General features: G+C 58.6%; 1 protein-coding gene across 2 annotated transcripts in view; it reads right to left on the minus strand.

Annotated features, from left to right (window-relative positions):
- Nucleotides 1–301: 301 nt before the first annotated feature.
- Nucleotides 302–15,805, minus strand: part of MEGF6 (multiple EGF like domains 6) — a 109,798-nt gene continuing 94,294 nt past the window's right edge. For both annotated transcript variants that reach the window (XM_074560416.1, XM_074560417.1), the window contains 20 exons: nt 15,448–15,579; nt 14,874–15,002; nt 14,350–14,481; nt 13,852–13,980; nt 13,132–13,260; nt 12,422–12,550; nt 11,480–11,608; nt 11,209–11,337; nt 9,081–9,209; nt 8,627–8,755; nt 7,867–7,998; nt 6,715–6,843; nt 5,963–6,091; nt 5,413–5,541; nt 5,091–5,219; nt 4,106–4,234; nt 3,885–4,013; nt 3,259–3,390; nt 2,730–2,777; nt 302–2,535 (listed from right to left, as the gene is read on the minus strand). In XM_074560416.1, the coding sequence (XP_074416517.1) occupies nt 2,468–2,535; nt 2,730–2,777; nt 3,259–3,390; nt 3,885–4,013; nt 4,106–4,234; nt 5,091–5,219; nt 5,413–5,541; nt 5,963–6,091; nt 6,715–6,843; nt 7,867–7,998; nt 8,627–8,755; nt 9,081–9,209; nt 11,209–11,337; nt 11,480–11,608; nt 12,422–12,550; nt 13,132–13,260; nt 13,852–13,980; nt 14,350–14,481; nt 14,874–15,002; nt 15,448–15,579 (2,450 nt within the window). In that variant the 3' untranslated portion in view covers nt 302–2,467. The remainder of the gene's footprint in view (nt 2,536–2,729; nt 2,778–3,258; nt 3,391–3,884; nt 4,014–4,105; nt 4,235–5,090; nt 5,220–5,412; nt 5,542–5,962; nt 6,092–6,714; nt 6,844–7,866; nt 7,999–8,626; nt 8,756–9,080; nt 9,210–11,208; nt 11,338–11,479; nt 11,609–12,421; nt 12,551–13,131; nt 13,261–13,851; nt 13,981–14,349; nt 14,482–14,873; nt 15,003–15,447; nt 15,580–15,805) is intronic.

Raw genomic sequence — 15,805 nt, forward strand, 5'->3', positions numbered from 1 at the left:
GGAGCCAGGTTTCCCCATTAAAAGCTCTAAAAGTAAAGCTTTGGGCTGATGGCAGCACCTTTCTGGCCTCTGCTCGTTCTCGACACGTGCGCATCGTGGGACCAATCCCTCAGCACAGCTGACTAAGCCTCTGCTGCCAGCTGCGGCGCATCTCCAGGGTCATTGACTGAGAGAGACCAGATAAACAGAAATTCAGCGAGGCTTTCTGTTTATTTCTCTTAACTGTGGAAGAATTAAAATTTTTCTTCTGTGCTAAATCAGAGGAGATGGGATCCGCAAAGAGAGACACTCGCTGCATGAAAACGGGAAGCAAACAGATTGTATTAAGAAATACGAACAGGAAAAAAGAAAGTTATATAAAAAAAATATAGGTAGAGAGTTGCCGCGCTCCCATGCTCAGACGCAGGGTTTACTCCAAGCGGGGGCCAGGAGCTGCAGCTCAGGGATTCACGCTGTAACGGGACAGGACCGATGTATCCCCATGTTTAAGGCTGGGCTAGTTTTCCTCGTGCTCCTGGAGCAGGGATGTTGGTGCCAAGGGCTTCCCGGCACCTCAGTCCTGGAGGGCGGCAGGGACTGCCGGGGGGACATGTGGCACAGTGGCATCGCTTGTCAGACTGGTGGCATCACTTGTGGCACGGTGGCATCCCTTGCTGGCCTCCCCGGTCCTGCTGGCCGTGCTCGGCGAAGGGCGCGCGGGGAAGGGGCCGCTCGCTCGCTGGCGGAGGCTGCGTTTGCTTTTCCAACCGGCCGAGGAAATAAATAGAAACCCGCGTCTGACGCAGCGGCCGCTTCAAGGCAAAAGTAACAGACCGTGTGATTGTCTGGAGAGTCGGCAGCAAGGCTAGCAGGACTCATCGGGGTCACTTGGCACGTGGACAAAATCTTCCTACTCCCTGGTTATCAATCATACAACATACAACCTTAATTACACCATTTTGGTCCTTCACTACATACTTATATTAACATTATTTCTTCACAATAGTGATATCTAATGCAAAAAATACTGTTAAGGAAGAAATAAAATAGGAAAAGAATTAGCAAAAAATTACAAGTTATATACAGATTAAAATAAATTCCATCAGGAAAAAAAAAAACACAATTCTTTTATTATTTTCAGTTGGCCCCCGTGGGAATAATTTAAAGGCCAAGCGCCTGGGCAGGGCTGTGCTGCAGCAGCAGCGGAGGCAGATGTGCCGGGACGGGAACGGCCCGGCCCCGTCGCAGAGCCGGCTTTCTTTTGACATTCTGGGCTCTCGGGCTCTCCTCACCCCGGAGCCTTGTGCAAATACACGGAGCAGTTCGGCTTACACCGACCGGTGGGCTCGGAGCCTTGGGCACTTTCACAGGGCCTTGCCGAAAACCAAAAAGGAAGGGTAAACGCTCTTGGGAAACACACCGGTGCTGCTCAATCTACCTGGAGTCCCTTCTGCGCCAAAGCTACCCCAGACGCTTCCCCCCGGGGACAGGGGATGCTCCCGGCTATCCCAAACCAGCCTCCTGGCTGCAAGGAGGGAGTTACAAGGGTCTTGTTCCTGACACAACCTCCGGCCCGGCACAGACGCCTCCGGCTGTTCTCTCCACGCCGGGAAGACACACTGACACGGGGATTTGCTGTACTGGACCACGCGAGAGCTCTGTGTCTATCCGCACAGTATCTCTGATTATTACACCTAATTTAGGCTTCCTTTTTGGTGGAGCAAAGTGGGCTGACATACTCCTGGGTTAAAAACCAGGCTCCTGCTGCCCTGCAGAGCCCGTCGCGAGCAGCCGGCACTGCCAGTGTGGAAGGCACTGCCTGTCGCCGGGAATGCTAACTGGGAGCTCTTGTGCTGATGGAGAGGGTCGGGCTGTGGGCACCGGCTCTGCAGGGTCGCTGGGGTCAGCGCTAGAGCTCTCCCCCACCCACGGCAAATGATAATTTACAGTAAAAGAACACTGCAAATTCGAATTAAAAAAAAAAATCATTCAAGTGAGGTGGTACTTCTGTGGAAGGCAGGATCTCAGGAGGGCGGGCACGTTCAGCCATCCGTTCTGCCCCCACTGTTGTACAGCTTCCCATAAATACTGGTGCATAAATACCTATTTTGGCCCATACTTTCAGCCCCCTCCCCAAGCCCAGCACCCAAAGGATGAAGGCCAGCAATTCGCCACGAGCGATCAAAGTCCGCTGACCAGGAGCGATCGCTTCTGAACCGTTCCTTCTGGTCTCTGGCCGAGGGCACGCCCGGGTGCCGGGGTGCTTGCCCTTGCCACGTGCCCGGGGGCCAGCCCGTGCCGCCCCGGCGAGCCGGTTACCCTCGGCGCTTCAGCCTCGCTCAGACAACCCCAAAAGCAGCAGCTTAGTCCATCTGGCAACCATAACCACTCGCGTGGCTTGTAAACAAGTTCGTTAAATACGTCGTCGTCTTCCTCTTCAGGCGGCTGCTTGGGGACACCGAGGGAGCGCTCCCGGCAGATGCAGGACTTAGTGCTCCACCGGCCGGAGCCCCCCCTGTGGCGGGGGTGAGCCGGTGGGTGGCGGGGGCTGCAGGGCTGGAAGAGAAGCCGGGACAGGTCAGGGGATGCTACAGGGCTGAGCGCCGGCACTGCTGCTCTGCTGGGGGCAGCCCCCGCGCCCTGCTCCCCCCCTGCCCAGGGAAGGGGGGAGCTGGCCCCGCTCCGCGCCCACGGATGGGCTTCACCTTTTTAGGTGACAACAGGCCACTGGTGGGGGGTCTCTTACTGACCTGGGAGCAAGGAGGGTTGCTCGGCCGAGGGCAGACGAGGAGTACCACCTGCAAAGCAAGTCCGAGCATCCTGACACCCATCCCCGTGACACCCACGGGGGAGCTGCTCTGAGCCAACAGGGGCCATGATGGTTTGGGCAGAAATAAGGGTTTTTCCACCATGGCTGGTGCACAGGATCATTTTGTTCCAGTGTGCCCAGAAAAGAGTGGATTTTGTGTCCTGGCTTTACGCCAGGCACATTTGGGGTTAGGCTACTCAACAGCTTTATTTTCACAGCACTCTCAGCGTCCAGCCTGTGTCTTCCCTCGTGGCTGGGGTGACGGTGAACAAATCATCTCAAATGAGGGCCTTGGGAAGAGGCAGGTGCTACACCCTCTTACTGGTTTGAATTGACAGTACCACTACCAAACCCAAACCACCACGGCATGAGTGACAGCCCGGGCACGGGTACCACAGCATCCTTCCCGCAGCAGCTGCTTTTTTAGGCTCCCGTGGCCTCCAGCGGTACTCACTGCGCCTATACGTTACCTTCCCGACACGTCGGTCCCATGTACCCGTTCAGGCAGAGGCACTGGCCGTTCCGAGCGTTACAGTAGGAGCTGCTGGGGGCACACTGGCAGGCCAGGCTGCAGTCGGGGCCGTACTGGGTCGGCCGGCAGTCTGGAGAGGGGGCAGAGAGGGACTCCGCTGCAGGGCAGCCTGCTTCTGCCGTGAGCAGAAATGCCCGGCCATTGCCCGCTGCCCACCAGGCCGAGCTTGCGGTGGCGGCTGAGATAAAGCAGAGAGCTCTTTGCCTCGTCTCCCCCTAGCCTGCTCTCGATCTGCGGTGACACAGAGCATCAGAGCGTCCCAAGGTGGTCCTTCTGCATTTCAGCCTCAGCCTTTTGACGCTGGTGAACTAAATACAAGGGCACTGGAGGCTGGGGACTCAGATGTGACTACAAATAGAGGCTGGAGGCGTGACTGCCTCTGTTCAGAGACCCTCTTACTCTTTGAGGGGACACACAAATAAGAAAGCCCCATTCCATGAGCATTCAGCCCCAACAAGAGGGGTTTCACATCCATTTTAGGACAGGGCTTCTAGCCCACTGGGCTTCTAATGCCCCTCTTGCACGGTCCCCTTTCCCACCTTCCCAAGCTGCGGCTCCACTCACCCAACCCGCACTTGAGGCCAGTTTTCCCGGGCGGACACAGGCAGCGTCCCGTGGCCGGGTCGCAGGGTGCATCGCCGAGGCAGTCGCAGAGCTGCTGGCATCCCTCGCCGTACGTTCCCTCCTTGCAGCCTGTTTTGAGAGGGGAGACAGGGCACAGGCGCTACGACGCCATGCCTTGGGATCCCACCGATGCCTGGGGAAGGCAGGGGAGGCCGTGGTACCTGTCTGGCAGCGCTCGCCGCCGAGCCCAGCGGGACACTGGCAGCGGCCGGTGGCTGGGTCACAGCCTGCTCCGTGCTCACAGTCGCAGCGCTCCCGGCAGCCAGCTCCATGGAAGCCCGGGGGACAACCTGCGATGGAGCCGGGGGGGAGAGCTCGGTAAAGCACGGGTGGGTTGGACTCAGGATCAGCTGCAGCAAAGCCTCCGCCAGCCCAGCAGAGAGAAGCAGCGAGCCTCGCTGAGCACAGCCCCACGCCTCACGCTGCAGGCAGAGGGGTCTCCATGCAGGCGGCATGCAGAGAACGGACACAGCGCTCCTTTTTTCAGGATTAAATGCATCCCTAGTGGGATGGGGAAGCAGGACATGTTAGGACACGCAGCCTACAGCTTCAGACAAGAGATGGGACATGAGGGAGAGGGGACACGGGGGAGATGGGACAAATAGGACGGGATGAAGGATGCACTTACGCAGGTGAAGGGAAGGAGGCACACGAACAGCCGGGCACACACAGGGCCCATGGCCCACAGACGCCTCAGAACACAACAAGCGCTGGCAGATGTCCTTGCCCAGGGTGGGGGGGTTGGAACAGGATGATCTTTAAGGTCCCTTCCAACCCAAACCATTCTCTGTTTCTAGGGTTCTACGAATGCACACAGCTGCCCGCTGCCAGCCCCGGCTGTGGAGCGTTTCAGCTCCGAAGGTCCCCGGCGGTGCCGTGTGTGCCCAGCTGCCTCGGAGCGGCACCTCTGTGTCCAGCGCTCCCACCCAGGGAATAGGAATTACCTCCTCAGCCACTACTTCTGCTTCCCAGGCAGGGCTGGCGGTGAACACCAGTACAAAAGGAAGAGCCCGCAGGAGCGCACAGCCACGTGCGCGACACCAGCGGGTCACACCTCCGTCCTACCGTCCTGCTCGCCGGATGAGCTTTAGAAAACATTCCCCCCACCCTCACAAAGCCGAAGGTGCCTCCGCTGCCACGACTCACTGTGTTCGCAGAGGGGCCCGTAGTGGCCGGCGGGGCAGCGGCAGGCTCCCGTCCCCGGGTCGCAGGTGGCATTGTGCAGGCAGGCGCAGCGCAGCTGGCAGTTGGCACCGTACCTTCCCGGCGGGCATTCTGCAGGGAAGAAGCGGCGACAGAGCTGCTCAGCGGCCGGAGAGCCGGCCTGGCCCTGCTCCTGCGCTTCAGAGGGCAGAGAAGGCAGAACAGACACAGGTGGGGATAACAAACTGGACCCAGTATGAAACAGACTGAGCGAGCTCCACAGTTCCTGGGCCGGTGCAGGGCAACGCATCCAAGTGGGGTTTACCTAATTCACAGGATTTCCCCGTCCACCCGAGCGCACACGAGCAGGAGCCGTCGGCAGCATTGCACAGCCCCCCGTTGCGGCAGGAGCAGGTCTGCTGGCAGCCCACCCCGTACCGGTGCTCCTCACAGCCTGCGGGACAGGACCAGAGGAAATGGTCTGAGGTTGCGGCAGGGGAGGTTCAGATTAGATATTAGGAGGAACTACTTTACTAAAAGAGTGGTCAGGCACTGGAACAGCCTGCCCAGGGAGGTGGTGGAGTCACCATCCCTAGAGGTGTTTAAGAAACGTCTAGATGTGGCACTTCAGGGCATGCTCTAGTGGCAGAGACTGTAGGTTGTTTGGTTGGACTCGATGATCTCAAAGGTCCTTTCCAACCATGAAGATTCTATGACGAGAGGCAGTGGCCGTGGGCACGGGGACCACGGCACGGCTCTGGCAGGAGCCCAGAGGTCTCCAGGCAAGGAAATCAGTTCCCACTCAGGACCTTTTTCCATCCGACTGCCTGAAACGCCTGCTTGTCCCGACGCATGACCCTGCAGCTGCTGTTTACCTTGCTCACAGGTGGGACCAGCTCTTCCCGGTGGGCAAACGCAGTCTCCGGTGACGGGGTGGCAGGTAGCGCCGTCCCCGCAGGAGCACAGCCGTGCACAGTCCTGGCCGTAGCGACCAGCAGGGCATCCTGGAGGGATGGAGGGAGACCCTGGTCACACCAAAGCACAGCTGGTTTGAGGGCTAGCGAGGAAGGACTTTGCAAGGGCACATGAGCAGAGCAATGGGGCAGCAGGAGGAGTCCACAGCCCCACCGCTCGTGCGCAGTGTGGCTGGCGGACTGGGGAAAGAGCTTTTAGGATTTAGGAGCAGGGCGTTTTTTGCAGAGAGAGAGCAACACAGTGACGGCGTGATGCAAAGGCTGGTGTGTCAGGCCTTTCCCGGTGGAGAAATCATTTGTGTGATTCTCAAATGATTTTGAGAATCACACAAATTCTCTAAATAAAACAAACGGAGCAAGAAAATGTTTCCGTGGTTCAGACAGACAGCAAAGGAGATCAGTGCGACTCCATGCCCACAGTAAGGCCGGTACTATGCACGGGGAGGGCATTGCTGGGAGCGCAGGCTGCACGGTCAGGCAAGGAGCTCTTTTCCTGCCGACAGCCCCGTGCAGGAGTCGGTCACTGTAACGTGTCTCATCTCCCGCAGGGCCAGCACCCGGCTGTGTGCAGGATCCGCACTACCACCGTTCACCTCCTGACGAGGAGAGCCCTGCGAGCTCCTGTCCCCCGGCCGGGTGGCCCGGGCACTCACCCACGCTGCAGTCCGCGCCGATGTAGCCAGCCGGGCAGTGGCACGTCCCTGTGGCAATGTCACACTGGCCCCCGTTCTTGCACTTGCAGGGCCTCTCGCAGTTGTGGCCGTACCACCCAGGGGAGCACTCTGCGGGGAAAACAGAGACAATGGCCTCAGTGCCCAAAAAGATGAGAACAAGGTCCAAACTCTCTGGAAAAACCCACCAGATGGATTCAGATAGCCATTTCATCAGAGAGGAAGCCGACAGCTCTGCTGGGGGTGGGCTTGTGCCAGGCTGGCACAGTCGAGGGGCTACTGGTCCGCTTGGTAGCATAGAGCTGCTCCAAAGCACGCATGAGTCAACCAGCTACAAGAACACACCAAGGGTGTGCAACTCACACCCCCCATCCCTTCCACGAGCGGGTTCTGCGGGATGTGACCCGTCCATCACAGACAGCACGAGCTCCTGCAAGCCACGCTCCGGTGCCTCTGCCCCGACGGCGCATGCCGACATGCAGGAACGCGAGAGCTGCTCTGAGGGGCCGCCTGGTCAGTGGGAGCCAAAGAAAAGCCCAGAAAACACTTATAAATAATCTCATGGCAAACTAGCAACAATGCCAAGGAGCTTCGGACTGTTCAGAACCTCTTTGCTGAAGATATAGCTGCGAAATATCCCAAAATGCAAAAGTAAAATGGCCAGAAAATGGCTGAAAAATGGCCAAAAATGGGCCTGAGTGCAGATGAGAATGACGTTTTGTTTCCATGAACTCCTACTTGCGAACGAGTCATTGAGAGACGCCGCAGAGGTCAGAGCCTCCCTGTGCAGGGCCAGGCTTGGGCCAGGGAGCAAGAAAGCACTTGCCTGGACAGACTCAGCCGCGGGGCTGTAGGAGCTGGGCAATGGTCAAGAGCAGAACCAAAAAAGACCTTGGCCAAGCCGATGAGGACAAAGGCGACCACGGCAAAGACAGCCCGCCTTTGAAGGTGCTCCAGCAAGCTGGCTGCTCCCTGCGCTGAGGCTTCTCCGGCAGTCAGCCCACCACCATCCCCCGCGCTGGGGAGCCATGGCTCTGCACCGGCACCGCCAGCGTTCCCGGCACTGTGCCTTCAGCGCGGCCTTGGTCCGTGCAAAGGTCTGTGAAGCAGAAGAGGAGCCGAGAGCAGACTCACCCAGCTGGCAGGCGGGCCCGTGGAAGCCGGGGGCACAGATGCAGGCCCCGGTGACGGGGTGGCACTCCTGGGTGGCTCCGGCACACTGGCAGATCTGCCCGCAGCCCTCCCCGAAGGTCCCTGGCAGGCAGGCTGTCGGGAGAGAGGGCACCAAGGAGGCTCAGATTCACTTAGCGGGAGCGATCCCACCCCCCTGCGCAAGACCTTTTTTTTCCCCCTTTCTATTTTAAGCCAGGATTTAGGAAGCCTTTTATGACAGTGAAAGTTCTCTGCCACCCAACGAGCAAAGGCACCCGCATGCAAACGGTTCCTCGACTCCATTTAAGACTTGGATTGAAAAGAAAACTGTACTTAAAGGCATCAGATGCCTCTGGCGATGCCAGCCCTACCTACCCTCATATCCCCGCCAGCTTCCATCCCCACAGACACGGCAAATACACCCCTGTCCCCCGGGGAAGGAATGCACTCACATGCCTCGGTCTCTTCCAGACTTGCTCATACCCACAGGAGCTCATTTTAATACTGATTTATTGCCAATCCTCTGGATAAATACGTAGCTCTGATTTCCCACTTGGCTCCCCGTGCTTTGCTAACATTCTGTGGGCGAGCACCCAGCTGCCAGAATGTATGTGAGCTGCTCCTTGGCACAGCTCGCTGGCGGGGCTTTTTTTTTTTTAAACTTTATGTAGAAATTGCTTGACCCGTCATGTTCCCAGAGCCCATCAGCAGAACCGCAAGAGGATCACTCCCTTCTTCGTACGTTTCTCACATCCAGAGCCTGTAAAGCCCGGCGGGCAGCCGCAGCGGCCGGTGATGTGATCGCAAGGCACTCCCTGGGGACAGGCGCAGCGGCTGGCACAGCTCTTCCCGAAGGAACCCGGCAGGCAGGCTGCGGCACAACAAGCGGGGAGACAGATGTAAGGCCCCCGACTGGCTTTCCAGTTTGCGTTAAAGCATCAGAGCCCCAGGGCCAGCTCCTGCCCTCAGCGGGTGCCGAGCCGGCCAGGCAACACTTTTTGCAGCAGCCCAAAAGCCTCTTTCAGGGCAGACTGTCAGCTCCCCAGGACGTTTTGCCACAACTTGTAACTCTCATTAAAAATGAAGTTTCTCTCCTCCCCAGGCTCTGCAAGGAGCCAGGGGTGCACCCAGCGGCGCCTGGAGGCTGTGCTGCCGGAGGGACGGAGGGACGGAGGGACGGAGCGATGCTGGCTCACCTTTCTCGCAGCGCCGGCCCCTCCAGCCACGGGGGCAATCGCAAACGCCAGTAACGTGATGGCACGAGACGTTGTCCCCACAGTCGCAGTGCTCTTCGCAGCGTGCCCCGAACAGCCCCTCCGGACAAGCTTCAGCGATGCAAACATGGGAGGGATGACAAGTTATACCAAAAAAGGTGACACGGGTCTTTGTCACCGCAGTTTCTGTAGGCACACACTTCACTTTATTTGTGTCCCTTTCATTCCTGCCAAGCCAGAGAGGTGCTGTGACAAGACCGGTGACATCTGCCAGCTGGGGATGGCAGCTCCTCTCTGCCCCACGGCACGTATGGCGTGGGGAATCGCAGTGTGACACGGAGCTGCACGGCACGCAGGAGCACGAGTGGCTCAGCAGCATCCCCGGTCAGGTCTGCCCAGGGTACCCGAGCGTGAAGTGTCACCTAATTCAGTGTGAAAGTCTTTTCTAACCACGCCACATGTTTTCGGAAGCGTTATTCCTGGCGCTGTTTAATGAGAGCTGGGTGCCGGCACCGTATATTTTAATCACGGCAGCAAGCGTTTAGTTTTGCTGCTGCTTCTGCTGTCACAGAGGCACCTGGTTTCTAAAGCAGCTGCAAGACAAACTGTGCGCAGTCCCACAACTCTGCAGAAGTTAGCACTGAGCTGTAAAGGCAATGAACCTAACTTTCACTTCTGCTTCATGAATGAATGCAAAAAAAACCCCAGTAAGTCCCTGTACAACTGTCCAAACAGGTTGCTTGGCCACGCAAGGGCCAGGCTTGTCCACGCAGCTGTGGTGAGAGCGGGGCTGCTCTGCACACAGCCGGGTATTGGCACAAACACGCAGCTTCAAATACAGCTCGGTGGGAAGCCAAGGAGAAGATTCTAGCTCTTTTTATTTTTTTTTAAAAATAAATAATATAGTTTGTGCATTTGCAGGTGTGTTTTTAAATACTTTATATTGAAATAAATTATAAAAGCGAACCTGTGGGTGAGCTCAGTGCAGGCAACTGTGGGCGAGCTCAGTGCAGGCAACTGTGGGCAGGGTGAGGTATGATGGCCAGAGCCACGAGGGCACCCGGAAGCCAAACCCCCCAGACGCCCACCCTTTGAAATCTCCACCCCGGCAGCTTAACGCTGCCTCGTGACGGGGACCGTGCTGCGGGGGGGGTTCTAGGTGTGGGGGTTTGGAAGCGTGTGACATGATGCTGGGAGGGGACGAGGTGCCTGAGAAGGCGGCGGAACCCGGCTGCTCGCCCTTGGCCAGCGAGGCGAGCTGCAGGTCGGGCTCTGTGGCCGAGTCTCGGCTGCTTACAGCAAAGGGAGACATTCCTGGGAGGAAACCTCCGAGCACTTCGATGTGGCTCATGGCAGAAAGAGCGGCAGTGGGCAGCTCCCCTGCGCCAGGCGTCAGCTGCCAAGTAAAGACTAGGCCATGCCTTTTACACCCTAATATAAGGAATACAATAAGGCGTCATGACCCCTGAAAGGGAAGAAGCTGGTGGATCTCTTCGTGGTGTTCGGATACTGGGTGAAGTCCCTGTTGCTGCTCTTAGCGGGGCCAACGGCCTTGTCAACACTTCCTCGTAGCAAAGGGATTGCCAGGGTTTGTGTTACATTTAAAGATAAGGCGCACACAGGAGCCCGCCGAACGACAGACGTCATTATTTGCTGGGGCTGAGGACTGAAGCCAGGCACTTCGGGTCAGTGTCATACAGGGAAGTGCAGGAGATGGAAAGGAGATGGTCTTTTGTTACTCTTAAAATAAGTGGGAGAGAGGAAGACCTTCACTTGGCATTTTGGTTTCACCGCGCAGGTAGCGTGGGGGGTGTGTGGGATTGCTGCCCTGCCTCGCATCCCTGCTTGGGGCCTGGGGAGCTCTGCCTTCGGGCACTGCCTCCCCCTCCCGCCGGCGCCGGCGCAGGGTGCTGTGCGGCCTCTGTGCGCACCAGGAAAGCAGAAAGCGCAGCAGCGGCCAAAACCCAGGGCACGCGCGAGAATCACGGCACCCGCGAGCTCTCCCTGCGGCACTGAAATCCAAATTTTATGTCTTTGCTTAAAAATCCCCCGCCCCACCGTCCCCCGGGGCAGGCGGTTCCCGCGGTCAGCATCCCCGCGCCCCACTTACGGCTCTCGCACTTCTGGCCGGTCCAGCCGGGCTGGCAGAGGCAGTGGCCCGTCCGGCGGTCGCAGAGCCCCCCGTGCCGGCACTCGCAGCGCTGCCGGCAGTCGGCCCCGTGCTGGCCCTGCGGACACTCTGGGAGGAGGCACATGGTGAAACACTGCCCTGACACCCGCCTCCCCGACCCACCCCCAGCCTTCCGAGGAAAATGAGCCCAAAAGGGGACAAGTTGGTGCCAGAGCCCGTTTCTCAGGGCGGCCGGCGCACCGGTACTCACCCAGCTCGCAGGCCAGCCCCGTCCAGCCCTCGGGGCAAGCGCAGAGCCCTGTGGCAGGGTCACACGTGCCACCGTTTTGGCAGAGGCAGCGCTGGCGGCAGTTCCTCCCGTAGAAACCCGGCGGGCACGCTGCGGGAAAAGCAGGCCAAGCGTCCCCGTCAGAACACGGGTCCAAGGGCAAACACAACGTCTCTGGTCACCTGCCAGAGCGATAAGTGTACGGCCTGATATAAAATGAAGCTGTTATGGTGTGCAATGAGAGGCAGGGAGAGGAGCCAACGAGACCCTGAGGCTGCTCAGCTGCCCTCATGGGGACGTTTGGTATTTCAACCTGCTCAGGTAAGAGGTGGCGATGACACAGGGCACTGGGTGCATGATCCCTTTAGAGCCTTCTTAGCCCCGGTGGTGGCAAATACACAAAAGAAAAAAGATTGTGTGAGTTCAGCAGCCAGGAGAGATGCTCAGCTGGCGGCCGATGCCCTCGGTCCTGAGCTGCAGAACATCCTCCTCCCCTAGACCCAGACAGTGCCAGTGCTTGGCAGAGAAAAAAACCCCAGCCATTTAACCACACGAATAATTGTTCTCATGTGCCCAGTTTCACTGAGCTGTGCCTAAAGACATCGCCAACTTGGTGTCTGAATGCTCAGTGCACTGCACGATCAAGCTGTTCCTCTGTGTGCTGCTACGGAACTGCAAACCAGTGCGATTCCTGGTGCTCTTGGGGAAGGCAACCTCTCGGCTTCCCTCTTTGTGAATGAATCGGGAAGCGAGGAAGGGCTGCACACAATCACAGCAATCTGGCTTTGCTCTCGTACTGTCTCAGCTTTTTGTAGTCGCTACTCCATTGAAAACTCCGACCCAGCCTGAGAAATGGCGCGTTTAAGGCAGGCTGGCAGAGGAAGCAGAGGGCCTGGGTTCGGAAGTGACCGGGAGGCGCGTTACCTTGCTGGCATGTGGGTCCCGTCCACCCGGCGGCGCAGAGACAGCGGCCACTGACGTGGTGGCAGGTGGCGTTGTTGAAGCAGTTGCAGGTCTGGCTGCAGTCCTCGCCGTACCTGCTCTCCTGGCACGCTTCGTGGGAGCAGAAGCAGGCATGACTGTTAGGCAGCAGGTACGAATCGCATCAGCCAGACTCCTACTAACCATCCCAAACGCACTTGTCTGGGAGAGGAACCAACACTGCTGTGTGGCTGCTTTGGACGGCTGTGTAAGTTGGGTTTTATGGTGCTATGGGGAAATAACAGCTGTGTTCTACAGGCGGCGGGCATCCAAACACGGACACTGTTGTTATCGCCACTCTTACATCATTTTATATATTTGGAAACTGTTTGCTGGATGCCCAAGGCCTCATTACATTCAACAACGTGCTCTAGCCAGAAGCCCCCAGTCCCTCTCCAAAACCAAATCCTTCTCTGCCACACAGAATTAACTTCCATGCAGAGAAACGGATGTGGGGAACAGACACCTAAACCTCTGGGCTCTACGACCGAGCAGCGCGAGAGACGGCGAGGGCTCCAGAGTGCCTTATGGAGGGCTGCTCCGACCTCGCCCCATCCCGTCCCATCCCGTCCCATCCCGTCCCATCCCGTCCCATCCCATCCCATCCCATCCCATCCCCTCCCCTCCCCTCCCCAGGCTGCTGTGAAACCTACGCTGGCTGCAGCGGGGGCCGGTCCAGCCGGGGGGACAGTGGCACTGGCCTGTGACATGGTCACAGCGGGCGCCGTTCAGGCAGTCGCAGACTTCCCGGCACTCCAGTCCGTAAAATCCATCAGGACAGGCTGTGGAAAACAGAAGATAAATGCCCACAAAATGCCTATACAGAGAGCTGGAAATCTCCCAGCAGAGAGGAGATGCCTCTTGGTGGCCTTTTTTGCCAATATAATGCTGCACCAGTGTGACAGCCACATATTAATGGCTCTCTGCCTGGCAGGGCAGCAGAATATTGCATGCCTGTCCGTTGGGGACACTCAAGGTACAGGACAAAGCTGTGGTGCAGCAGAAGAGCAATGGCACCAGGTTTCTGTCCACGAAGCCACCACACAGGTTGGTGCAGGAGCCAGAACCTGCACCCAGGGACCCCCTGGAGAGGCTGCTCCGAGACCCTGCGTGGAAGGTGTATACGCACGCAGCGACCAAGGCAGCTGGGCATTTACTCCCTGTTTGCACTTTGTTAGTCTTTTTTATTTCCTAGACCTTTTCCCTTCAGAGTTAAAACCAGAGACACAGCAGCTTGCGGACAAGCGGTTTTCCCCATCACCATCCCAAGGGATTCTCCTTGCTGTAGTGGGATAGCAAAGGAGTGCAGACCCTGCCGGCAAGGAGCCCGTGGGAGCCGCAGCGGGCGCTGGGTGCCCAGCACAGGTACTCACCGTGCTCACAGAAGGTTCCTCGCCAGCCCGGGCTGCAGGTACAGGCCCCGCTGACGTGGTCACAGGCAGCCCCGTTGTCACACTGACACTTGTGCCGGCAGCTCAGCCCAAACCATCCCTCCGGGCACTCTGGCAAGCAGAAGCACAGCAGACTGAGGAGCCTGTCCTGTCCCGGCGTCCCCGGGAAGCTACGCTAAGGCTCTGCATGGGAACAACGGTATCTGGCTTTTTTATAATGACTAGTGGGCTCTACCCTACTCCTTACAGATGTGTACCCATGTCACCCAACCACCCTCAGGACAGGATGGGACTGCCAGCATGGCAGGGCATGGCGACTGAACCAAGAAGCACTGCCAGAGAAATCTGCACCCCATCTCCCTTCACTCCCTTTGCAGGGAGAAGGCTCCCGGCTGCCTGTCCGATGTCTTTCCCCTGGAAAACAAATCTGCACCCTCTGTCTCGGCTGAGGCGAGCGGGGCACCCGCGGGCAGCACTCACTCCTCTCGCAGCGGCTGCCGGCGTAGCCAGCCTCACAGGCGCATTGACCCGTCACCGCGCTGCAGCTCCCGTCGCCGTTGCTGCAGTTGCAGGTGTGAGCGCAGTCGGGGCCCCAGCGCCCAGCGTCGCAGGCTGAAACACAGCGGGGAACGGACCCTCAGAGGCTGCCCTTGCCCAGCCTCCCTGGCGCTGCCCTCTCCACGGGGCGTTATTCCCGTTGATTGCAACCGCTCCCTCGGGCAGAAGGACAAACATGGCTGCGGGTCCCAGAAAACCCAGTGGGACAGTGAGGGCGGCTGTGACATTAGCACGTATTTGATGGGAATTCATTCTGCAAGCGAGCCCACTACAGAAAGGCAAGCGGCTCCCGGCGGCACTGGCAGGACAGAGCGGGGAAAGCCGAAGGATTCCAGACAGATTTTTCTGGCAGAGGCACAGCACGAAGATGACAATGAAGCAAATGACAGCGCAGCTCTGCACAGGTCAGTGACTTCTGGGAGCGATGACGGATAACACCGCAATACCTCTCTGACAGTTGTACCCCGTCCAGCCCGGTGCGCAGCTGCATGTCCCCGTCACAGGATGGCAATGTCCCTCGTTCCCACAGCTGCAGCTCAGCTGGCAGTCGGGGCCAAACCAGCCGGGCGGACACACTGCCAAAGCAGACACGTGCTCACTGCAGACACCGCCGTCACACCGCAGCAAGGGCTCCCCTCCCTCCCGGCAGACCCGAGGGGTGCCGCAGGGCGCTTCTGCGGAGCCACCGTGGGCACCGACACCCCTCGGCCGAGCCTGGGTGCTCAGCGCTGGGCTGAACAGGCCGAGGGCCTTGGGGATTTACCTCCCTTTCTGCTGAGGGAAAAGCGACCGCTGGGAGGACAGGACTAGAGGGATGTCAAGGGAAGAACCCAGCCCAGAGTGTGAGGCACCGGCGGCGTGCACGGTGCTGAGCCCTGCTCTGACGAGCGCGGTGATGCCTGGGCGATAGCTGGATGCTCTGCTGACTACAGCAGGTACCCCAGGTCCAAGGAAATACCCCTCATCCCAGCTGGATCCCAGCCCTGCAGGCACAAGGGACCGAGGGCAGAGAGCACTCACCATCCTGGCAGCGGGGGCCGGTGTAGCCGGGGGGACACAGGCAGGCGCCCGTGGCGGGGTGGCAGCTGGCGTTGTTCGCACACTCAGGACAGATCTCCTGGCAGCCCAGTCCCCAGCGGCCGTCAGGGCAAGCTGGGGCAGAGAGAGAGAGGACACAGCGGCATCGGGATCACAGCCGAGGCGCGAGAGGGACAGCTCTACTTCCTGCTGCATGTCAATGGGTCCCTTTTCTCGTTCGTGTCCATGCAAAACATGGACTTTTGTTTGGCAATACGTGGCTACTAGCAAGGACAACATTGCTTTGTTTGTTTTATAAACAGCGTGTGAGCCCTGGTAAGTGCTATTCTGGTCTCACTCC

Source organism: Larus michahellis, chromosome 16 (genome assembly GCF_964199755.1).
Source record: "Larus michahellis chromosome 16, bLarMic1.1, whole genome shotgun sequence".
In the NCBI taxonomy this organism is placed as follows: domain Eukaryota; kingdom Metazoa; phylum Chordata; class Aves; order Charadriiformes; family Laridae; genus Larus; species Larus michahellis.